Raw genomic sequence first — 24,709 nt, 5'->3', positions numbered from 1 at the left:
GTAACCCCGTCCCCTCTCCTGGAGGCCGAGGAAGTGGCTCCCCACATAGCTGAGTCAGGGCGCTACCAGGGGACTGTGACCACAGCCACCGCAGGTCACGGGACAGAGAGAATGGGGGAGTGAGGGGACTGCCCCGCGGGGCTCCACCTGCTGGGCCTTGGTGCAGAAAGGGGCCCCAGGGGCTCAGGGTTCCATCCTCACAAAGGGAGCAGTGCAGGGAAAGGAGAAATACCGAGTGCACATGCTGGGGACCCGCTGTGATGTCTTCCCTTGACAGGAGGGCGCCATGGGGGATTCTTGGAGTGTTACAGGTTTAATCCCCAGCATTCCATATGGTGCCCCAGACATTCTCAGGATGTCTTCCCTGAGCACCACTAGGCATGGCTCACAAACCAAAGGAAAAATGAAAATAATCTATTTTGTGGGTGGTGGTTTGGGTCACATGCTCAGGGGTTATTCCTGGCTGGCTCAGGGGACCATATGGGATGGAATGCCAGGGATCAAACTGGGGTCTGTCCTGGGCTGGCTGCGGGCAAGGCAAACACCCTACCACTATGCTATCTCTCTGGCCCCAAAATGAAAATAGTTTTACCCTTTCTAGTTTGGGGGCATACTGAATGCTTCTAGAAGGGAATTTTTGTTTGTTTATTTTGGGTCACATCTGGTGATGCTCAGGAGTTACTCCTGGTATGTTTGGGGGACCAGAATGGATGCCAGTGAATAGACCTGGGTTGGCTGCAAGGCAAGTGCACTACCCGCTCCAACCCCCGAAAGGGGATTTTCTGAGAAGTCCTTAGAACAGGGGTAAGGCCCAAAGAAGGTCCATAGATCATGGCTCTTCTTGTTTCTAAAAAGAGACTCAACACAGAGCTCATCATTGTTTTCTGGAGGTGAGTGATAGCTGATGGCCAGAACTGTGACAGCCACATTATAACCCTCATGCAGGCCCTTATATATTTAACCCTTATATATTTAAGGAAAAGATTTTCTGTGAAATTTAGGGTCTACTTGAAAACGTCTCTGGGTGAACCCATCAGGGGATGATTCACCTGCCTTCTCTCAGCCTGTCTTGCTTTTTAGCTAATAAGTGGGTTCTTTATTGTTATTTACCGCAAGAGGCTCTCTCCATAATGGGCAAACTGAGGTCCACCCCCCACCCTGCAGGGCTAGCAGCTCCGAGTACCTTACTGCTGGGCTGTTGTTGATTCCTGGTGTGAAAATTGGGCAAGGCCCAGATGGATACATAGTCCATTGGGCCAGGCATTTACACTTGGTTACTGCTGACTCAGGTTTAATTAATTCCCAACACCACTATGGTTCCTCTAGCAATGACAGGAGTGAGCCCTGAGCACTGCTGGGTGTGGGCCCCAAACCAATCAATCCAGTGTTTCCACACTTTCCTCTGTGGGGGCAGGAGAAGGTCCCACACAAGAGATAAGCAAAGTTTGACCCTCCCCGGAGCAGGTGGGGGTGAGGAGAGCCCCAGGATAGTGTCCCTTGCCCTCCACTGTCAGGACCAGAGGGGCCTTCAGCCCCTCAGGCTTCTCAAGGAACCATGACCAGAGAGGTACCATTCCCCCAGGCCTTGTCCTCACCTGGTCCCACTGGTCCCCCAATTCTCGATTCTTTTTTTGTTTTTTTGTTTGTTTGTTTGTCTTGGGCCACACCTGGTGGAGCTCAGGGGTTACTCCAGGTTTTGGCAGGCTCAGGGGACCATATAGGATGCCGGGAACCAAAGTCCAGGGTGCTATTGCTCCAGCCCCACCTCTCGCTTCTTGCTTTTCCACCTCGTCCACCCAGGACTTCTGGGGCTGCACTGGGGGTAACTTCTCTGCACAACTCCTACTGGGGTTTCTGGCTCCTGACTTAAGGTCCTCAGGGACAGCCCTGGGCATGACCCCAAGTGACATCCTCCTGAAGACATGCTTTTCTGATCACTCCTTCCTGTCTGGGAAAGCTGGGGCCCAGGGTCTCACAGTTCCCAGGGTGCAGCCAGAAGGCAGCCATTCCCTCTGTCCCCTCACACCCAACTGTCCTGTTCCCTGGCGGGTGCTCGGCCGCCCCCAAGGAGCAGCAGGAAATGAATCACTTCTTTCTCACCATGGCCGAGTGGGAAACGGGTGATTGGGAGCCACCACTGGAAAACTACTCACCAGACATTACTCCCACAGGTGAGTAAGGTCAGGGGTGGGGGTCCCTTCTGGACTCTCAGCCTGTCAGGCCAGGACAAATCCCACTGACTGCAGCCCAGAAACTCCCCAGTGGGGTGTCCCAGGAATGTCACTCCAACCTCACAGGCTTTATCCCCTCTGCTTGATCCGTGATCTTCCCAGCTGGTTGCTATGCTCCTTCACTTTACAAATGAAGAAACTGAGGCTCATCACTGGGGAGGCTCTCATATCCTCCTGCATCCATTGAGGAGTGCAGCAAGCAACCAGCTGCCTGGAGGGCGGCTGCCCCGAATTCATGTGTGTGGGGTCTCTGTAGGGAAACATTTCCAAAGCTGGCACAGATCTAGCAAGGCCCCTGCCAGCCTGAGTGCAGCAAGGGAGACCACCTGGGCCTACTGAGGTCCTAAAGGGGTCAAGGTGACCAAAGCAGGGTCTCAGCAGGTAGTTCTCAGTCTCCCAGAGAACTCATGTGTCACGGGTGTGGACAACTACCCAGATTCCCAAAAATGCGCCCCTGTGACCGACCCATCTCTGGGTCAAATCCCCTTGGCCCGGTTTGTGCTCCCAGCTCCAGGACAAAGCAGACGGGACACTCAGGCATTATTATACAATTCTGTATTGAGTGACGCATTTACAGAATGTGTCCTTTTCCCCTTTAATTTTAAACAAAGTTCATCGATCTCATAGAAACGGCAGGCTTCCGAGGCTCTGCCCACATTAGGGGCTCACGGCTTTGCCAGGAGTACACGGGGGTCTGCCAGGTTGAAAAGACCAGGCTAAGTGCTTTATGCGAACCCCGATCCACAGGGCCAGGCCGAGTCCTCCAAGAGTTCTCATCAACATCCGCGTGCACGCCAGGGTGCCCCTGTCGCGTGGCTTCAACAGTAAAAAGTGGCACTTCCCCTGGTCCCCCCACCCCACGGGCCGTCTCGGCCACAGGGCAGCGGCTAAGAGGACTTGTGTGTTCCAGACTGGCTCACTCTGAAAATTGGTCACTGTTTCCTAATGTCAAAATATAAAAATACCTTCAAGCTCTGGATAAAAATGGAGACAGTGGAAAACCGTCAGTGCATAGGCGGTGGCGCCGTGAGGCCAGCCTGCAGCTTGGCGCTTCCACTGGTGACGCCGGAGCCCGGTGGCGGGAGGGTTGTGATTTCCGGAGTGGGCCTTGGCCGCCCCCCCCCCCCTTCTGGCCATTGGGCTTTGCCCTTCTGGTTTTAAAGTGTTCCTGGCAGCTCTGACTCTTGGCCAGCCCTCTCATGCCTCTTGGTTCGTTCCATGGGCACCCAGTGATATTTGGATTCAGCTGGGGTGCTGCCCGATTCAGCCTTCACTTTCGGAGTTTGGAAATCAAAAAAGGGAGACCCCAATAACCAACAGGGTGGTCCATTTCTTCCCAACTGGGAATCTCCCCCAGGGAAACTTCGACAAAGAAAATGCTGGCTCCTTTTAGTTGGGGTCAGGGGAGTCGAGTCTTGGCTCCCCAAAAGTCCGTATATGGAAGGCAGGTGGGTGGGCCCCAGAACGTCGACTGGAGAGGCTGTGGTGAAGTGAACCATATGGCTCCGCCCTAGGTGGCTTGTGGTTGCAGGAACCTTCCAGAAACAGCACCAGGGTCTTCGTGGGAGAGGAGACTGCAGGACGGGGGCGTGGGGGGATCATCGAGCAGGTTGGCAGGATGAGCACTAATGCTTCCTTAGACGCCAGAAGAGGAAGATAGGCCCTGGGCTTACCTACACGGGCCCAGAGGGGGAACTTCCCAAGGGGCTGCTTGAGCACCCTTGACACCCTAGGCCTGGAAAGCACATCAAAGACATCCGGTCCTGCACGAACATAGCCCAGAGGTCTCTAGGCAGGCAGCTTGCCCATGTCACTAGGGCCTGACCACTGCACCCACACACCTGGGGGGGTAGTGCAGGGGGCCTCCGGGGCACCAAGGTTTTCATTTAGAGTCTTTTGGACTTTCTTTTTCCAGCAGTTTCTGGAAGGGCAGGGGTGAGGCGTTGTGTCTCACAGACTGACACGGGGAAGGGACAAAAACACTGCGGTTCAAAGGTCATCTAAATTTTGGTCAATCTTAGAGTGTTTCGTGATGGCTTTGAGCAATTGTCTTCTTTTAATCTCATCTAGTGGCAAAAAACAAAAACAAAAAAAAAAAACAAAAAATAAAACACGACACAACTTCAGCGTGCCCTCGGCGACAGTTGTGACAACATCCTGATTTTATAACTCTGTAATATCAAAACCGTGGCGGCTTGGGAATAGATTCCAAAGGATCCTTTATTAAAATATCTAAAAGAGGTCTATAAATATTTCATTTTCTTTTCTAAAAGAGTTTGGAGTTTTCAGGTGAGAATGTGGCGCCACCTTCAGCCCCCTGCAGAGGCAGTGGCGGTGGGTGGGTGGGTGGGTGGCACTGGCTGGGCTGCACCCCCTCAAGCACAACCTGGGGACCTTGGTCACAGCAAGGAAGGCAAAAGGCTGCCAGGCTGTCCCCGCACTCAGAACTCCCACTCCAAGGCCTCCTCCCTGTTGGCCGCCCGCTCCAGCCGGTAGATGATGCTGTTGAGATTGGCCATCTTCTCATGGCGCCGCTGCAGACTGGGGTTCACCTTGGCGCTGGGGTGCAAGGCCCCGGCCGTGTCAGCGACAGGGCTGGCATTCGGCACTGTGGTGGAGGGTGCACCGGGCGGACAGGGGGAGCCAGGGCCTGAGGAGGGTGCAGGGGACACCGAGGTCCCGTGGGCTGGCGAGGTGGCCTCCGAGGGCGAGTTCCGTGGCAGGGGGCTGCCGTGGGAGGACTCGGCGGTGGACTGGCACCCCGGAGGGTCTGGGTTGCACGGGAGCAAGGGGTGGTCTGGGGTGGTCTCGCCCAGGGGGAGCCCCGAGGCGGCAGTGGGGAGTCTGTTGTTACCGGGCAAGTTGGGAGGTGCCTCTCCAGGGGAGCTCTGGGGCTGGCTGTCTGGCTCCTCCTCCTTGATGGTCAGAGCACCCTGGCCCAGGGGTGCATGGTGCTCCTCCAGGGCCTCGGGCAGCTCCAGGTCCTTTCCCGTGGGCTTCAGGTCCTCAGGCTCCGAGTCGGGGCTTTTTGGGGCCGAATCCGGGTGGTGGTGGCTGGGGTCTGGTTCGTCTGGGGTCCCCTCCACTAGCATCTCCCGGCGCATCCGGGACCTGGGGCAGAGATGAGGGTGAGCAAGGGGGCTTGGTTGCGCAGACCCTCCTTTCCTGGCCCCCGAAGCCCTCAGCCTCTCCTCAGGGTGCACATCGGGAAGGGATCCTCTCTGCAGGTCTGGGGGCGCATTACTTCTACACCCATGAAGGGAAGCCCCAGATGCCTCAAAGTACACATTTGTGTCAGATGGAGCAGGACCTGGACTCAGGACAAACTCCAGCTCAGCAGTCGGCTCTGAGAACCAGCACCCTGGCCAGCCTGGGTGGACGTGTGCTGTCAGAATCCACATGGATCCAGGAGGCTGGACAGCAAGCAATGGGAAAAGCTGGGTCCACACAATGTGCTGACAACGGGCTTATGGTGGATGTGGGTAGAGCTGCTGGTATGGGGCTAAGGGGTCCTCAAACTTTTTTTTTTTTTTTTTTTTTTTGGTTTTTGGGCCACACCCGGTGACGCTCAGGGGTTACTCCTGGCTATGCGCTCAGAAGTCGCTCCTGGCTTGGGGGACCATATGGGACGCCGGGGGATCGAACCGCGGTCCGTCTCCTAGGCTAGCGCAGGTAAGGCAGGCACCTTACCTCGAGCGCCACCGCCTGGCCCCATCCTCAAACTTTTTAAACAGGGGCCAGCTCACTGTCCTTCAGACTGTTGGAGGGCCAGATTATAGTAAAAACAAAAATTATGAACAAATTTCTATGCACACTGCATATATCTTATTTAGAGGTGAAGAACAAAATGGGAATAAATACAATATGTGGCCCGCGGGCTGTAGTTTGAGGACCATTGGCAGACCATTGCATTGACATCTGTCTGAGAACCCCCCCTTCCCCCACGGCCACTAGACTATTTTAAATTATTACGTGGCCTGCATTCTATTTCCCATGGTGCGGCCAGAACCCAGGACTTCACACAAACCAGGTCAGGTGAGTTCCAAGTTGGACTTAGACCCAACCAAGACTCGACCCACTTCTTTCCGAGTTCAGACACGCAAACACCAAGGGGAAAAGTTTGTCTAGTGCCACCAGCCTGAGTATCCTGAATTCCAGCAGGGACCCCGTTCTCCCAGAACCTGCTGTCAGAAGGAAGCAGGGGTCTGCTGTCCAAGAACAGGGGGCATCAAGGGTCCATAATGAGGCTGCAGCCTCTGCCCATTGCACCAGGAGTGAAGAAATGCCGTGAGAGGATGGAAACAGAACCAAGGTATCAGGCACCTTCCACTGATGTCTACTTCACAGTGAGCTCCAGGGCTGAGACTCCTGGAGCAGAGCCGAAAGCAGTGGTGGTTTCAGGCCCACACTCTGGTGTCTCCCCACCCTAGCTTCTGTGCAATGAGGGGATGAGCCTGGAGGGTCCATTTCACCATACAGCTTTCCAGGGATACCCTGTCCCTTGAGGGAAAAGTTGCTGGGATCCATGGCTCAGTTCAGTCTGAAGTTCCAAGGTGACCGCTTCCAAAGGGGATGTCCAAGTGAAGGAAGGGGAAGGGCAGCTCACACCTGAGCTCCAAACAGTCCATCCTAACCTAGGAAAGACTGTCAGGCTTTCTTTATTTTTTTCTCAAAATATCCCATTATCCCCTTTGACAAACTCCACAGAGAACGGTGCTAATATCTGAGCAGGAAATACATTGACCTTTGCTCCTAACCTCAGCAGGGCTCTGGAGCCTGCACTGAGCTGGTGCTCAGCAAATGCCCCGACATTGAGCTCTTCACCTCTTTGAAGAGGTGGTTCTTTCTACTCCTTGGTGCCAGCTCCTATTCAGCCCTAAAAACCAGCACACAGGCCCCTCTCCTGCAGTATTCCCTGTGCTGAACTGCCTTTCCCTGACCTGCATGCAATCTGCTTTGCCATTTTTGAACCGGATCTCCAGGCCCGGCTCACTGCAGCACTAAGGCAGGAACAAGCTAGTGACTAAGGACACATCCAGTTCCCATGGAGGAGAAGAGGGAAGAAGACTGAGAGCCCCCGAGGACTCACCCAACAGGGCCCTGCGGCCACTCAGTTCACACCCCAGCCTGACAAGGCTCCCAGTGTGTTCAGTGAGTGTGATCACAAACTGATCTGGGGGAGGACCCAGCATGCAGGAGCCACCCATCCTGGAGAAGTCCCAGACACTTCTGGTACAGTCACGAGAATGACAGTGGCCGTGTGAACACCAAGGCTCCCACACACTGGCTGGAGGAATGTTCTGGAACTCTTCCTGATAAGGAAACTCCCACTTCGATCCCCCTCTGAGGGGTCTAACGGTGAAGTAGCCTGGGTGACTAACAGATACACAACTAGTTCTGCTGTGGGTCTACATCCCAACTCCTGTTTTTTTGTTTGTTTGTTTGTTTTGTTTTGGGGTCACACCTGGAAGTACTCGGTTTACTTCTGGCTCTGTGATCAGGAATTATTCCTGGTGCTGCTCGGGCCATATGGGATGCCAGAGATTGAACTTGGGTCGGACACGTTCAAGGCAAGTGCCCTCCCCACTCTATCACTCTGGCCCCATAACACCAGTGATTTCATCTTCCATTTTCTGGAAGGGGAGCTCCCCTCACCTGTAGTTGTGGAACCAATTGATGACCGTGTTGGTTTTGAGGTTGAGCTGGAAGGAGAGCAGCTCGATGGTCTGCTGCGACGGGTAGGGCTCCAGTTGGTAGGCTTTCCGGAGCGCCTCCTTCTCCTCTGGTGCCAGCACCACGCGGGGCTTCTTGATTTGCAGGAGGCTCAGGTCCTGCGGTTGCAGGCAGGGGCTGGGGCACTCGGAGCGGGTGGCTGGAGACTCACTGTCTGAGCCGGTACTCAAGAGGCCATATCTGCGCTTTAGGTAGGCTGGGGTGGGTGGAGATGGGGCTGAGAACCAGGCGTGCCTGCCTAGGCCCAGTCCAGCTCATGCGTCCTCCCAATGCCTCTGCTGAGAGGCTGGTTGGCCCACACCTGCCCCCAGCCCTAGTGCTGTGACCAAACACCCGCATCCCACTTTCAGCATCTGTCATTGAGCTCATGTCTCTGAATTTTACTCCAGGGCGTAGTGAGATTGCTGAGGGTGAGCAGGACATTCATCTAAGCAGCCCAGTAATCAAAGTGTTCAAACCTACAGATGGTTTAATGCAGGCAGATGCATCTCCTATGCTGCACCAGGGTCAGACCCCGTGACTTTGAGGACCTGTGGGTCTGCTGCCCCAGCCCTGTATTAAGGCCTTATGTAAATAAGAATTTATTCAGGGTTAGGGTTAACTTATTAAGGAAGGCATTTGCTCGAGCCCACATGGCTGTGAAAGGCAAAACTCAAGTACACACACACACACACACACACACACACGCGCGCGCGCGCACGCGCGCGCGCACACACACACACACACACACTCTGGTTTTTCAGCACCTTCAGCCTAGGTGCCAGGGTGACACTGTGAAGCTCTGTGAAGCCATCTCAATGGCACCCCAAACTCCTGGTGCCTGCTCACTGTGTACAGAAAGAACGCTACTGGGCAAGGCTGTGCCTGCCACTGGCTCCACCCCCTAACAGCTTGATTCTCAAGATTTTGGGGAGCAGGCAAAAGGCAGTCTCTGCAGGAGGGAGTGAGGTGGAGGGGCAAAATTAGAGCCTCTGGGTGATGCATGGAGGGGGCAATGTATGACTTGAGTAGCCAGATATGTAGGGGGCAGAGTGCAGGGGTGCAGAAGCGACCCCCAGCATGTGTATTTTTCTGCTTTTCTCTTGGCACTGTGCTCAGAAGTGGTCCCCAGCCATGTATGGAGGGATCCCCAGTGGTTCTGTGGATTGGGACCAGGGTTGGTGGGTGCAAGGTGGGTCCCGTGCCTGGTTCAGTGTCTTTGACCTATGTTCCAGTTACTCTCAGCTGTGGTAACTGGGTGGCTGTGACTAAACCCAGGGGCCTCGGGGTGACTGGGTAAATGCACCTGAGCACCCATTGGCCTCACCTTTCTTTTCCAGCTTCTTCATGTCCCTTAGCTTCTCCACGTTGTGAGGGTCACTGAGCCACAGCTGCATGCGGACGAAGGGCTCCCGGCCCTTCAGGCTCAGCTTATGCCAGGGCTTGGGCCGGGACAGAAGGTCGGACACAGAGCCCTGCGTCAGGCCCAGGATGCTCTCCCCAAACAGCCGCTGCCCTGGGGACAGGGAGAGGTGCGGCCTGTGATCCCTGGCTGGACAGACAGGCTTGAGAAAGGGTGAGGGGAGCAGGACACTGGGGTGTCTCAGTAACTCAGAGGGGAGGCCCATACCTGGGGGAGCACTCACATGACCTTCCAGGGCACTGATCCTCACCTACCAATGACCTCATAACTTAGAGGCTCTTAAAGGGTCCCTGGAATAACCGAAAAGCTCTAGTTTGCTGGGCACTTTGAATCTGGAACGTCAGTGGCCTGGATCCAACAGTCCTCTGGGTTGGCCCTTATCTTGGGGTATCCTTGCTGAAAAGGAACTAAGATAGCTGGCCGGGAAGGATGGCCACTGGAAATGGAAAATACCCATTAGATGGTCAGACTAACTAGGGGCATCCATGACTTGGGAGGAAGAAGCCTGATCTTCCCCCCAGACAATGGCCATGGCTACTTTTCCTGAGGGGCTTCTCCATGGTGTCCAGGGGCTTGGGGCCACTCCTAGAGAAGCTCAGACAGTGTCACAGGCCTGAGGGTTGGTGCTGGAGCCTGGACATGCAGCACTGCGGTGCTCAAGGAGTCGCACGGTGTTGGGGGTCACGTACAAGGCATGCGTTATCTCTCTGCCCAGTGGAGAGAATGTGCAAAAGGCAAGTTCCGGGACACTACATGTGACTCCAATTATACGGACAAAAGGAAACCCAAAACGTTCATACAGACTTGCTTTTAGCTGTTCCCAATGTGTCATGATGTAAAAATGACTGTGATTGGCTTTTGATTTTTGCCACTCCTAGTGGTATCCAGAAGACCAGCACCACGGTTGAACCCAGAGTTCCTGCATGCAAAGTTCCGGCCCTTTGAACTATCACTCTAGTCCAAGGCTGTTTTCTAGTTATTATTTTGAAAAAATTATTTTTCTGTACTGATTGGTATTATTTTTGCATTCCATTAATTTTTGCAGTGCTGCCTCCCATTCGCTCCCATGGTATGTACTTTGGCCTGAGCCATATCCCCAGATAGCATTTCATCATCAACATCATTATTGCTACCCCAGCAGTGCTCAAGGGCTGTTCCTCGAACAGTGCTTGGGCCCATACATGGTGCTGAGTGTCGGAACCAGGCTCCTACATGCAGAGCAGGGACTCTGGCTGGCTGGGCTCTCTCCTTGGCCCCGGGACAGGATTGTAAGTAACAATTGTGTCCTCTTTTCATGTCAGATCATAAAAAGGCGATTGTGTGACTCTGGGAGGGGACATGACTGCCCCTGGGATTCAGGTTTGTGGGCCTCAAAGACAAGAGCCTGTGGCTAGTTCCTGCCGAGCCCCTAGCCGAGCTGGAGTTCAGCCTGGGCCAGGATCAGGGTACTGGGTCTCTGGACATCCTTCGGGAAGGCAGCCAGGAAGCAGAGACCACACTTGCCTAACCTGTACCCTTTTGAGTCCCTCTTGAGCTTAGGAGCCCAGGACTGACCGGCCCCCTTCAGTCTCAGGGCCATTGTGCACCCGAGTGCCCCTGCCTCATACCTAGGTTGTTGTCTGTGAGGACCTCCTTGACCCTCTTGGTGATGGAGTACGTGTCCAGCTCAGGGGACATGGCCACGATCTCCTGGATGCCACCCGTAGCTTGGTTGCTGGAGCACATCTTCCCGCCGAGCACAGAGCTGGTGCGCCCCTCTGGCTGCTGGTTCTCCTTGCTGCTCTCTAGAGCCAGGCTCAGGGGTTCCTGGGAGCTCTTCTCAGGCTCCGGGGGGCTCGGTGGTGGGGATGGGGAAGGTCTGGGCTCGGGAGGACTGGCTATGGTCCAGAGAGACAGAGGTCACGACAATCTGCCTAGACATGGTATCAAGAGCGGCCATGACCTGGCCCTGTAACATCTCACCCATGCATCCCATCTCCCTGTTTAACACTGAGTTTAGGGAGCTGGAGAGAGAGCATGGAATTAAGACGTTTGCCTTGCATGCAAAAGGACGGTGGTTCAAATCCCAGCATCCCATTTGGTCCCCGTGCCTGCCAGGAGTAATTTCTGAAAGTAGAGCCAGGAGTAACCCCTGGGCACTGCGGTGTGTGACCCAAAAACCGAAAACAAAACAAAACAAAACAAAAAAACACAAAAAAACCTGAGTTTAACCAACTCGGGTTTGATCCTCCCATCCCATAAAGTCAGTCCCCTGAGCCTGCCAAGGAGTAATTTCTGAGTGCAGAGCCAGGAGTAACCTGAGTGCCCCTGGGTGTGCACCCCCAAAAGCCGAACAACAACAAAAAACAACTGAGTTCATTAAACTCTGTTTAAATGTGAGCCACCATGTATGTAACAGCATGTGGCGAGCAGTAACTGCCCAGCCCTCTCTGCCCACAGTGGGCGGGCCTGGTGCCCATTTTCATCTGTATGTGGGGTTCTGCGGCCTTAATGTGACCACCAATAGCAGGTTTTACTGGTGGTCTGGACTTTTGAGAACCATCCTCTGTGGATTTGTTGGTGTGACAAATGATGCTTCATTTCTGCTAACTTGACATTAGGTTTGTCTTGTCAGTTGGTCCCCACTGAGAGTGGGTAAACTGAAGCCATGCTGGCTGTATGGGGGCTTGAAACTTCCTCAAACTGGACTGGGGTGTGAGTGGGTCCTGCACGAGTATCCTTAGTAGTCTTAATGCCAAGTTCAGACCCATCGTGTGGGAGCTGTGAAGCTGTCAGGACCACGCACAGATGGGCTCTGGGTCCCACTCAGGCAGCTGGAGTCCAGCAGTGAGTCTGCGGGGTACGGTGGGCCTAGCATTTCCTGTTCTGCCTCGAGGCACCCAGCCCTGCCTAGAGATCCCGCAGAAACTCCTGGGTGGAGGAAGGACATGGGGCAGGGGTGGGCAGCACTCACCGTGGGAGGCACCAGGCTGCGGGCCGGGAGCCGGGCCCAGCTGATCGGACAGCCAGAGCTGCATTCGGATGAAGGGCTCGCGCCCCTTCTGCGTCAGCTTGCTCCAGGGCTTGGGCCGTGATAGCATGTCGCTTACGCTGCCCTGGGACAGGCCTAGTACCTGTGTGGGAGGGAGTCAGCAGACCCGGCAACCTGCACACCCCTACCCTCCTCTGCAAGATATGGCAGCAGCCGGACTGGCTCACTTCCCAGGGGCCTGCAATGTCCACTGGATATTCCTGCACTTTGAGACCCTCGGAAACCACTTCCTCCAGGAAAGCTTTCTTGGGTTGCCACTAGGTCACTCTCTCTCCCCTGGGTCTGCCCCTTGGCTGATCTGTGCTGGCCAGAAAAAGCTGAACTTTCTTCAGGGTGGCTGTTCCAGGGGAAGGAAGGAGGATCCTTGAGCAGGGAAGGGAAGGGACCATTTTGGAAGCCTTTCTCGGGGTCAGGCTGGCTTGTCTCAGGTGCTGCCCCAGGCCTGTCCTGGCACCATGCACATTGGGGTGGGTCCTCCTGGGTGCCCCCAGCATCTCCCCAGTTCCTTACCTTCTCCCCAAATATCCTCTGGCAAATCCCATTCTTGGCCAGTTTCTCCTTGACCTGTCGGGTCAGCTCCAGTGTGTCCACTTCACGGTACATGTACAGCTCGTACTGCTCAGGGGTCAACGGGGGCACAGTGGGCTTTAGTGAGCGGGGCACGTAGGCTGGGTAGTAGGCCAGGCGCCCACCGCCTGCCTCAGGGCCGCCCCCCTCAGCCTTGAGCTCAGCCCCCCGGGGGGGCTCGTCCTCGGGCCCTTCGTCTTCAGGGGTGTTGACTGTGGCCTCATCGCCCCGGGCCCAGGCACGGCTACTGGGCTGGCCAGAGTAGCCAGAGGAGGAGGAGGAGAGCGAAGGGGACACAGAGGCGTAGGGCCGGTTGAGCAGGCCACGGTCCGAGGCCCAGTGGTGATCGAAGTAGCCAGCATCACCAATCTCCGACTTGACCTTCCGGATGATGCTCTGCACGAAGGCAGCTGGGGACAGCACGGTGAGGGGCGTCTGCGTGGCGCTGCTGCTGGTGCCCCCACTGCCCCCCACACCACTGTCCTCCTGCTTGACGTGTGGCAGCGCTCCATTCTGGCTCGAGGCTGCCACTGTGGGCCGCTCCGGGGGCGAGGGGGGCACGGAGCGGCCTCGGGGAGCCGCCTCCATCTCCAGCAGGGCCTGCTGCTGAGCCTGCATTTCTCTGCGGGCCTGCTCCAGAATGTTCTTGATGGCATCCTCTGAGGTGCTGGCGGAGGTGGAGCCATTGGCTGAGCTCAAGGGGGCTGCAGGGTTCTTGGGCTCACCTGCGGGGAGGGGTACAGATGTGAAGGAAACCTCAGGCTCCAAAACTAGGACTTGGAGATGCGGCTCTGAAAGCAAACATCATCGCAGGAAATAATCCACACAGTGAAAAGGGGGTAAGAACAAGTTTAGGAATTCCAACACTCAAGTCAGGAATCTCACTCCATAAGCCTTCTGCTCCTAAGAAGGGAAACAGCTTAGTGGAGAAAGACTGAAGAATGGACATACAGCTTTCCTGAAACCCAGGCTTTTATTAGCAAGGACCAGACCACACCCTAGGGTGGAGAATGAAAACTGAGGAGGGTAGGACCCAGAAATCCAACTTATAGAGGGGCCTGAGGCCTAGCATCAGGGCACAGTTCAAAGGGCAAAGACTAGAGGTAATACCCACCCACCACCTGAATCAGTGAATCAACGGGGGACTGAGCAGGAGCCTCTAGGGATACACACACATGTGAAGGTCCGCTAGGGTCTAGGGAGATCAGAATTCCTCGGGTCCAATAGTCTGACCCACACTTGCTGACCCTACAGTCCACCCACGAAGCACCTGAACAGGCCATGGAATATTACACTGCCGTGAAAGAAGAAGCCTCATGCCAAGCTGCCTACAATTTGAAGAATGAAATGCTGAGTGAAAAAGGCTCGTCCCTGACGACGAGTCACCAAGGACCCTGCACTCCATGGGGTTTGTGAATAAGCACGTTCAAAATCCCCATGAACAGCTGAATCTTAGGGGAAACCTTTCCTTCTTTAGGGGGTGGGGACTTTCAGGTCACACCCAGTGGTGCTCAGATATCAGTTCTGATGTTCAGGGAACCATGTGGTGCTGGGATGGACTGGGGTTGGATTTGTGAAAGGCAAGCGCCTTAACCCCATTCCTTGGCTGGAGCAATAGGACAGTGGGGAGGGTGATTGCCTTGTAAGTAGCCAATCTGGGCTCAATCCTTGGTACCCCATATTGTCCCCTGAACACCGCCAGAAATGACCCTTGAGTGCAGAGCTAGAAGAAATCCCTGAGCATCGTGGGGTGTGGCCTCCAAAACCAAAGCCAAAACCAAATCCTGTTACTCTGGACCCCACAAGTAGGGAGCACAAGGGGGCATTAGAGCCCTGGACTTCCGCTGGCACAAAGCAGCTTTGCCAAGCCAGGTCCACACAGACATTCCTCTCTGACCCGTGCAGCCCTTCAGGCCATTCCAATAGCTTCTCTGAGGGAAGATGATACTGTCATGAAAGGCACCAAGCACCCAGCCCAACATCACAGAGGGGCATCCTGAGAACAAGAATGGAGTGAACTAGCTACTTTCATGACTGGGAGTGACTGGTGGATGGTTGTAGCTGAGGGAAGAAGAATTAGGTGCGAGGGTGTGTGTGAAGAGTATGTTCTAGAAGCTAATGGAGGGGATGATTGCAGGCTCAGTGAGCATGCTCTGTGCCTCTGTCCTGCCCTCTCCCTGAGGTGAGTGCCTGGATGGTCTGGGCAGCTCCTTCCTGCCTGTGGGGCATTGCCTGCCCCTCACTTGTTGGTGGCCTCAGAGGAGTGGCTCTCCTCCCTGAAAAGTTCTAGAATCTCAGGTACCCTCTGCTGTCTACCCCCAATCCTGGATCTGAGGGAGCTTCCAATGGGGGAGGCACTACTGCCGAAGCTCTGTCCCTATGCTCAGCATATCCTTCCATCCAAGGACTGGACAGTCACAGATGTGGGGAGGGGACATCTGTGGGTGAAGCTGCTGCCTTGTGCTGAGTCCCCTGGCCCAGAGAGCATCTGTGGCCTGTCCCGGTCTCATGGCCTCATTCTACTCATCTGAGTAGTTTGTTCCTAGGCCACAGCCTGACCCCCACCATGACAGGTCTCACAGACAGTGACTGCAGGAAACAGGAGCTAAGACGTGCCTGTGACAGTCACCTGCCTATCATCCCTGGCACACGGGGGCCCAGAACCCTGCAGGGGGATCCTAGTGGGCCCCCCTGCCTGTCGAGTTGAGCAGCCCTGAGCTTTCACACTGAATCTCTAGCTCCACAGGCTGAGAATTACCAGGAAGGGACACTGGCCTTGGAACACTGCTGGGGAGACCCCAAGCCCTCCAAAAAAGAAAATGAATGAGCTTACAGACTGAAGGGTTACCTCAATGGGAAGTGTAGCTGGGACGATCCCTGATCCCCGCCAAGCCTCAGGGGCCAGGTGGAGGGGTGGGGTGGGAAGGGTGAGGAGCGCCTTCGGCTGAGAGGAAGCCGAATGCCACGCCAACCTGCATCACCACTAGGGGGCAGCCGACACTGAGAAATGGGGGTGTCCACCTTAAAGAGCACTGCCAGCCAGGGTGGGAGACCTTCGCTGGGTACAAAGGTGTGACTCAGAGTTTGGCCCTGCAAGGAGTCTCTGAACAGATAGATAGAAGGCCAGGAAGGTCACACCAACAGAGTCACTGGTAACAGATAAAATGCAAAAGCCAGCTAGAAGGACAAGCAGCCTTTCAGGAGCATCTGGGCATGCCAGGCCCTAGTCTCAGCTCACCAGGCACCATCTCACCCGTCTTTTTATTTTTTTGGCTTTTGGGTCACACCCGGCAGCACTCAGGGATTACTCCTGGCTCTGTGCTCAGAAATCGCTCCTGAAGTCTCCTAGGTGGACAACATCTTTGTACACAGTTCCATTCCATTTGGGAAGCTACAGGCTTAGTTTTGAAGGACTCCAAGGTTCAACCAGATAGAACCTGTGTTTGAAAACCAGGGGACCATATGGGATGCTGGGATTCAAATCACCGTCCTTCTGCATGCAAGGCAAACACCCTACCTCCACGCTATCTCTCCAGCTCCCTCTCACGCATCTTCATGCAACGCTCAGAACGAAGCACAGATATTGTGTATAAAGAAGGGCACAGAGAGGCACAAGGGTATAAATTGAGGCAACAAGATGCTAAGTAACTTGCACAGGTCACACAGTGCATAAGTAGCAGAGCCTACATTCGCAGCTGGCCAGTTGGGCTCCAGAGCACCACTCATGGAGGTAATTACGTGTAGGGAAGGGTGGGATCCAATCTGCTTGGAAGATTTGGGGGCTTCCTGGAATAGGTGATTTTTTTGTTTTGGGGTACACCTGGAAGTACCCAGGGCTTACTCCTGACTATTCAGGGGCCATTCCTGGTGGGGCTCAGGGGACCATCTGGAGTGCTGGGGATCAAACCTGGGTCAGTTGCATGCAAAGCAAATGTATTCCTGCTGTACTATCGACTCAAGAGGTGATTTCTGAGTGAGGTGTAAAGTACTACTGGGTGGAAGGTTTCTGGGGTGAGGAGCTTCAAGCGATGCAGGAACCAGAGACCCCATAACAGGACCTGGTCTTTGGGAGTTGTGGGTGTGGGGAGAAGTCTGCAACTGATCAGCCTGGAGATTCGGTAGGAAAATGGGGTCTCTGGACCACACAAGGCTGTGTCTCACCTAGCACAGGGCTGAAGGAATGTGTTTTGCAGTCAGCCCAGGTTCAGTCCCAGGCACCAACCTCAGAACCTCCATGAACTTGTCAGGTTACAGCTCTGCTTTGTCGCAGACCCCACAAAGCAGTTATGGACAAGTCCAGGGCCCCCAGAAACATAAGAGGTCTTCGACAGAGGAGGCAGTGCCATGGCAAAGGATGGTCTTCTTTCTGTCTGTGGTGTCATGGGGTCACACTCACCCCCCTTCTGTGACTCAATCTCCTTCTTGGCCTGTTCCAGGATGTTCTTGATGGCGTCATCCGAGCCAGTCTCTGGTGTGCGAATTCGGGGGGTGATGCTGCCTGAGGGGAGGAAGAGGGCATCGGCCTTGGGGCCAGGAAAGGTGCTGGGGGGGGGACTAGAGTGAGCGGCTCTGGGACAAACCACAGGATGTCTACAGGGACAGTGCTGGTGTGGGCTCTCACAACTCCCCAAGTTGGGGCCACACGGTGCATATGAGGTGAGGCCGGGCATGTGGGGATTCCCTCGGGGACTGGCTCTTCCTAAGGGCTTCACAACATGATCAGGCCTGGCCAGGCTGGCAGGTAAACTGAGGCACTGCTGTGGGGCTGCCCCTGGGCCCAGCCTTCGCAGTCCACCTAAGCAGTAATAGGAGGGCGTTGGCAGCCTGGGTGGCCTACGCCCAGAGAGGAGGGAGCAAGGAAGCCTTTTCTTTGTATCTAGAGAGGAAACCGAGGCAGAGTGCTCCAGGCCCTGTGAGGGACATTCCAGCTCACCTCGCTGCCGCACCTGGATGGTCCTTAGTGCCAGCACATTCTGTTCGTCGGCCAGGAACTGGCGCATCTTGATGAAGGGCTCCTTGCCCTTCACCGTGAGCTTGCGCCACGGCTTGGGCCGCGCCAGAATCTCGCTGACTGAGCCCTGTGAGAGCCCCAGCACGTAGTGGCCAAACACACGCTGCCCGATGTTGTGCTTTAGCAGCTGCTCCTTCACCTGGAAGGCGATCTCGGCCGTGTCCAGTTGCTCCTCCTCTGCCCCGGTGCCAGCGGCTGCCCCGCCGCCCTCCACAAGCTCGGGGCCTCCAGGGGGCTCGGGGCCAGACGCGGGAGTTGTGGGGGCCGTGGGGGGCTTGGTGCCATAGAAGGCCGGGGGGAACACCAGCAGGCCACCTGCTTCCCCTTTGAAGGTGGCTGGGGCCACCAAGTGCTTGGACAGCAGAGCATCCCCGGTCAGTCTTTCCCCTGGGCCCAGGCTGGGGAAAGGGGATAGTGAGAAAGTCCGGGGGCCATCGGGTCCCAGGCCTGGGCCCAGCAGTGGCTGCCCCGGGGACAGGGGGTCTTCAGGGCCTGGTGGTGGTGGGAGCTGTGGGGGGGACGGAAAGGGCTGCTCCGGGCCGAGTGGGTCCTTGACGGGCTCGTCCTCTGCAGGGTCCTCCTCTAGAGCATGGAGAATATGGACGAACAGATGGAGGCGAGGAGGAAGCATGAACAGGGACATGGAGACATGAGGGAGGAAAAGAGGGAGGAAGATGGCAGAGACTCAGAGAGACGGGAGGGTAGAGAGGGACAGACACAGGAGTAGAGAGACAGAGAAGGGAGGGGACAGGTGGGTGGGGAGGGGACAGTGCTATAGACGCCCAGCAGGAGGAAGCCCCATACAGGTGCTTCTGCTCCCCAACCCCAAATCCCCTTCCTGACTGGGTCCAGACACGGGTTCTATGGGCTCCTGTCCAAGACTATTCTGACTGGCCTGCACCTCAGCGGGTACCCCAATCCACTTTTCGGTGCTCCCATGTGAGGTACCCTGCCCCCATAGTGGATGAGGGGACAGGCTGTGAGTTGAATGGATGGGGAGCTAGGGGTCTGGCCTGGGGTGCCTGTGGACATAGGGAGAGTTGACGTGGGGCTCGAGCTGGGTATCTAGCAGCGACTCTGTCCAACATATCTTCTCCTTCAACTTCTCCTTCCCTCCTTCTGCCCACAGCAGGGGTCCCATTACACCCCTCCTCTCCCCCGCTGAGTATCCTCTCCTACCTGGGCTGACCAGAAGCCCGGGTTTTTCTAGAAGGAACTTCTGCGCGGGGAAGAAGGCCTCCTTGGCTAGGAGCAGTGAGTCCTCGGGCTTGGCCATGCTCTGGGGATAGGAGACGGGGAGCTGGCGGGAGGCTCCAGGGCAGGCTCCAGGGGCCCCACGGGGACGGTGGGGGTCACTCACCGGAGGAAGAGTGCAGGTGCTGGAGGCCAACTTCATGGCTTTTAGGATGCTGCGGGTAAAAGGGAGTGAGCTGGTTCAAGTCCTGGGGTGGTGGACCCCCAAATAGGGTGCCCCTCAAATAGCATTGGGTACATTGCCACGAGGTGAAAGCAGCAGGTTGTGACCTGGGGGTCTCACGCTGAGTCAGCACAGGGGTACCTGAGCTTGTCTAATGAATGTCCCCCATCCAGGACCTGGCACCTTCTACTACAGGCCACCCTGGGGCTTCCCTGTACATGGGAGGAGACAGTGGAGCAAAGGGGAACTGTGTCAGGTCCCCAGAACACCCAGATTGAAAAGGGAGCTGAGGTCTGGGGGTCCTAACCAACCCCGTACCTCAATTCTGTTTTGATTTCTTCATAGTCAGACTGTGCCTGGAGCTTCTCTTCCAGCTTCTGGAAGAGTCAGAAAGAGGGTGAGGCTGGCCGGACCTCACGTCAGCGGCCCTGGCCTTGCCCCGGCACCCACCTCGATGGCCTCGGACTTAGCACTGAGCTGCCGCTCCAGCTCTGCGATCTGGTTGGCCGACACCTCCTCCAGCTCCTGCAGCGAGTTCTGCAGGTGCTGCGCATCCTTCAGCAGCCGCACAATCTCGCGGTCCTTGGAGGCCAGGGCTGCCTCCAGCCGAGGGCCTGAGCACAGTGCGAAGTTCACCTTGTCCTGGGGACCGAGGGGTACACTGAGCAGAGGCTGCAGGGCTCCCACCTTGGCGTCTCCAACCCAGGGGGGCGCAGCGCAGTTTAGCTCCCCTCCCAGCTTCTGCTCGGCCGGTCAGATCTTCCCTTTTCCCTTGTAGGCACGAAAGGGGTCATGTCCATCAAAGGCCTGTCTGGCCATGTGAGACCCCAGAAATCCCTACATCTGCGAGAGGATGTGGAGTGTGGATCAGAGGAACCACCCCGTGGTCTGTGGGAGGCAGCAGCCAGCAGGTGATTGAGTGTCTGTGTCACTCAGGGAAGGGCGGGACCCCAGGCTGGGTCTGCTGGGCTGTAGGAAGTCAGCACTAGGATGAGGAATGCTAAGGGGCGATTGGGTCTGGGAGCTCTGGTCCCTGCTGAGGCTGGTCAGAATTTCAGCCTGCAGAGGCCAGAGGCCTGTGCATACTAGCCCTCAAGAATGTTCTGATCCTAGACTCGAAACATTTCATAGGGGAGGTGGTGCTATGCAGTGCTGGGGTCAGACTTAGGGTCAATTTGTGCAAGGGAAGCACCTTAACCTTTTGTACTATTTCTCTGATCCTCAAAACATTTCTTTACGGGCCCGGAGAGATAGCACAGCGGCGTTTGCCTTGCAAGCAGCCTATCCAGAACCTAAGGTGGTTGGTTCGAATCCCGGTGTCCCATATGGTCCCCCATGCCTGCCAGGAGCTATTTCTGAGCAGACAGCCAGGAGTAACCCCTGAGCACTGCCGGGTGTGACCCAAAAACCAAAAAAACAAAAAACAAAAAACATTTCTTTACAAAGAACAGAAAAAGGGACCAAATAGAGAGTACAGTGGGGGAGAGTGCTTGCTTGGCACATAACATGGCTGATCTGGGCTTGATCCCCTGTACCCCATATGGTCCCCAAATCCCTCTAGGAGTGATTTCTAAGCATAGAGCCACGAGTAAGCTTTTTGCAATCCTGGTGGACCCCCAAAGACACACAAATAGAAGGACAGAAAAGGTTGTTTATAGGGAGCAGCAGTGTGACTGACTGGGGTTTTCAGCAGGGGAACAGCACAGGCAAGGGCCGTGGTTCCTAAACCAGATGTCCCTTAAACCCTTTTCTCCTGGGTGAAGGGATCGAGGTCTGTGTGGGTCCCTAAAGTCAGTCCCAAACAAATCAAAGAGAACTGCCTGGAAAACCACCACCATCAGCAAGCCCGGCTATTCTTCCATGGAGATAAACGCCAATTCAAACAGGAAGCGGATGACATTAACACATTAAATTAATTAGCATTGAGTGCCACGGTTGTGCTCAGGAAAGATCACCCCCCAAACCAGCCCAGCTCCCCAAGGCTGATTAGCGCCGGCATTTGCTGGGTTCCACAGGGGTTAATTAAGAACCATTGGCAGAATCTCAGGGAGGCGCCCTCGGGTGCTCTTGGCCTGTCTGTCAGTCTGTCAGCAGATACTGGGCACCTGGACACTTGCACACTGGCCCCAGGACAAGAACACAGGTAGATCTCCCCAACCACAGCACACACGTGTCTGCTGCATGTGCACACATGGAAATCCACAGTAGCAAGGAGCTACACAGATGGATACAACACAGCACATACAGATACACGTGTGTGCAGCAGGCCCTAGACACAAGAGCAACAGCAGCACGGGGCCAACAGTTTCCTGGGGGACTTCACTGCGGGTCCAGTTCCAGTCAGGTGGGTTATGTGGAAGGGCTGACTTGGATCATCCAGTGTCTGAGAGGACTGCTACCCTCAGACTAGGCACATGACCCCACTGTGCTCTGCTAGGAGGGAGCCCACAAGGCTGGTGGTCAACAGCGGCCCCTGGTGGCAGCCCCAAACTGCAGGGCAGTGTTACTGCCCAAACACCCTCCCTACCTGCCTGGTCTGGACCTCTAGCCCAAGGAATGAACCCTGCTGGCTGCACTGGCACTCACATGCACGGCTTCATGTATCCAGGTATCACCTGCTTATTTGAACACCCCAACTGGGCTGCTCCCAGCTCTTCCTTCCACTGTCCTTACCCCACTGGGTCCCTGCGGGGAGCAGCAGGCCAGGCGAATGGAGCTGTTGACGGAGGCCAGCTGTTCCCGAAGGCTCTCCACCTCCCGCTGGGCAGCTTCTGCTCGCTGGGGAGGAAAAGGGGGTGAGTGTGGTCCAGAGGTGGCGGAGCCGAACTGGACCCTGCATGCCTGCGGGAGCAAGGGCATCTCCACCTTTCTAATGGCAGCCCAGCCCTGGGCCTCATAGAGACCAGCCAAGGAGCACAGGGCAGGGCAGAGCTCAAGAGCAGAGCCCAGCTGATTTCCAAGCTCAAAAGATGGAACCTGTGTGCATGGTGTGCTCAGCACTTGGAGGAATCAGAACATTTCACAGCACCTAGGCCAGGAGGGAGATGCCAACTCCATGGTTCTGGCTCCCTCTTCTCACACTTCCGGGTCCCTTCTGTCAGGCAGGAACATTTTGGTAATCTCCAGATGTGGCCTCCCAGTCCACAAATTACTGCAGGTGCCTCAAGCAGGCTGTTTTCACTATCTGGGCCTCAGTTTCCCCATAGTGAAAGCGATAATGTTACACCTTGATGGCAGAAAGGTGCTGAAACAGCTCTACAGAATTCGGAACAAATAGAGCTCAGATGGCTCTGATGTTTCCTAAAGTGTTTAAGAAAAAAATGCCTGGAATCACATATGGTCACTTGAGTCCTGCCAGGAGTAAGCCCCAAGTAATGAATCTTGTTGCACCATTAGATATAGGCCCAGAGTCGAAACCAAACCAGAACAACTTGGAAGAATTCAGGTATTAACAAGGTCGTTTTGTGTCTTCATGGGGTAATCTGCCCCCACTTCAGGCTGACATGAAGCCAGACAGGAATATTATTAGTCTTCCCAGTCTAATCTCAATCTCCCTCTCTGTAAAAGGAGGACCATAGGGCTTCGTCACAAGGCAAATGAGGTGACAAATTTCAACGTCCATCGGGTGCTGCACCGATGTTCCAGTAGTTAGGTTGCCACCAACAGGATGGCCTGTAGTGCCTGAGCAATAGCTGTGAAGGTAGGTGCAGAGACACTAAAGTTGGCTGCCACCAGGGCCCGGGCCTGGGCCATGAGACGATCAATTCACTGCATGTGACCTGACCCCATGGACACTTAGGGTTCTCTGCCAGGCCTTGCCATGATATGGACACGATATGGACAGGTCAGTTCTGTCTGGGATATGTGGGTTGGGGAGGAAATATTTCATGTTTCTGAGCAGCTTTGATGGAAACTTGGCATCTGGGCTAAACGAAAAGCCCTGGAAACCCACTTACGACTCATTAACTGGCGAGAGCCCGAGAGACGGAGCTCCCTGGGGTGAGGGTTTCCAGGGCGGCAGAGGCAGGCTCTGCAGCGCGCCTGGCAGGGAGCTGGATTTAAGATTAGAAGTCTTCTGGGACCAGAGTGATAGCACAGCTGTGGCTAACCTGGGTTCAGTCCCTGGGACCCCATACAGTCCCCTTAAGGAGTGATTCCTGAGCATAAATCCAGGAGTAGGTCCTGAGCTCTGCCAGGTGTGGCCCAAATTCAAAAGCCAAAACTAATAAAAAGGTGCTAGGTTAGGGGCCGGAGAGATAGCACAGCGGTAGGGTGTTTGCCTTGCACGTGGGCAACCCAGGACCTATGGTGGCTCGATTTCCGGCATCCCATATGGTCCTAGGCCTGCCAAGGGCGACTTCTGAGCACAGAGCCAGGAATAACCAAGTGCCCCTGCGTGTGACCCCAAAACAAAACAAAACAAAACAAAACAAACAAAACAAAGGTGCTAAGTCTTCTCTTCCGCCCACAAAAGGATTTTTCATGCTAAGTGCTAAGAACTCAGACTCTCTGTTCTCCAGCCCCCCACAACTGTCTCAGGAAGCATCTCTGTGTGTGTGTGTGTGTGTGGGGGGGGTGTCCTTGTCTGTGCACAAAATATCTTGTTCCCTGAAGGGAACTGAAGTGCACCAAGTGAGGACTATCGAGGTGCTCTGTTGTCCCCTTTCCTCCCCCAGTCCACAAAGTGGAGAGTGAACATGGGCAAGCAAGGAAGCAAATTGTGTATGGGGATACTGTATTTGTGTTCATGCTGACGTGCTGGCTCGGATGTTCTTCCCTGCAATCCTTCATGCTCACTCTGGATCTGATGTCTGGAAAGCTTCTTGGATTGGCAGAGATCCTTCCATCTGCAGACACCAGTGAAATGCTGGCTGGGGAGTATGGATACACTCTCGAGGGGGTTGGGTGGCTGCTGAAGTCAGACCCCACGGTTCCACTTCCAGCAATGTATTGCACGCTGCAGAGTGACTTGTGTTCAGGACATTTGGTGTCACAAACTAGGCAGATCTGAGGATGTACAACCAGGGGCCCAGGCAGCCTATGTGTGGGCATGTGGGCAGTCTGAGAGGTGGCCCCTGCTTCTGGGTCCTGTGTCTATGATGTGCTCCTTCAAACGGCAGGTCAAGTGGCCGTGGCAGGCCTGATGGCTTCGAGCAACTCTCTCAGACCTCCAGGGCTTGCTGTTGGCGGGTGGGGGTAGTAATACTATGCACCATGATGTGTGGCCCCAGGTATGAAGGGGTTTGAGGAGATGCCTCTGTCACCCCCAGTGTGACCAGAGGGTCTCGGCCTGAGCGAAACTGCAGAGCCAGTGAGA

The 24,709-nt window shown here is 55.4% G+C and overlaps 1 protein-coding gene across 2 annotated transcripts in view; it reads right to left on the bottom strand.

The window, feature by feature from the left end:
• Positions 1-3,662: 3,662 nt before the first annotated feature.
• Positions 3,663-24,709, bottom strand: part of CUX2 (cut like homeobox 2) — a 191,797-nt gene continuing 170,750 nt past the window's right edge. For both annotated transcript variants that reach the window (XM_049789315.1, XM_049789316.1), the window contains exons 10-22: positions 22,066-22,170; positions 19,843-20,034; positions 19,711-19,769; positions 19,336-19,384; positions 19,155-19,254; positions 17,898-18,557; positions 17,361-17,462; positions 12,908-13,689; positions 12,320-12,479; positions 10,974-11,243; positions 9,271-9,459; positions 7,887-8,160; positions 3,663-5,342 (exon numbers count right to left, since the gene is read on the bottom strand). In XM_049789315.1, coding sequence (XP_049645272.1) covers positions 4,673-5,342; positions 7,887-8,160; positions 9,271-9,459; positions 10,974-11,243; positions 12,320-12,479; positions 12,908-13,689; positions 17,361-17,462; positions 17,898-18,557; positions 19,155-19,254; positions 19,336-19,384; positions 19,711-19,769; positions 19,843-20,034; positions 22,066-22,170 — 3,612 coding nt within the window. In that variant the 3' untranslated portion in view covers positions 3,663-4,672. The remainder of the gene's footprint in view (positions 5,343-7,886; positions 8,161-9,270; positions 9,460-10,973; positions 11,244-12,319; positions 12,480-12,907; positions 13,690-17,360; positions 17,463-17,897; positions 18,558-19,154; positions 19,255-19,335; positions 19,385-19,710; positions 19,770-19,842; positions 20,035-22,065; positions 22,171-24,709) is intronic.

This window comes from Suncus etruscus, chromosome 15 (genome assembly GCF_024139225.1).
Source record: "Suncus etruscus isolate mSunEtr1 chromosome 15, mSunEtr1.pri.cur, whole genome shotgun sequence".
Lineage (NCBI taxonomy): Eukaryota > Metazoa > Chordata > Mammalia > Eulipotyphla > Soricidae > Suncus > Suncus etruscus.
The sequence above is the reverse complement of the archived record's forward strand: the minus strand, read 5'-3'. Positions and strand labels throughout refer to the sequence as shown.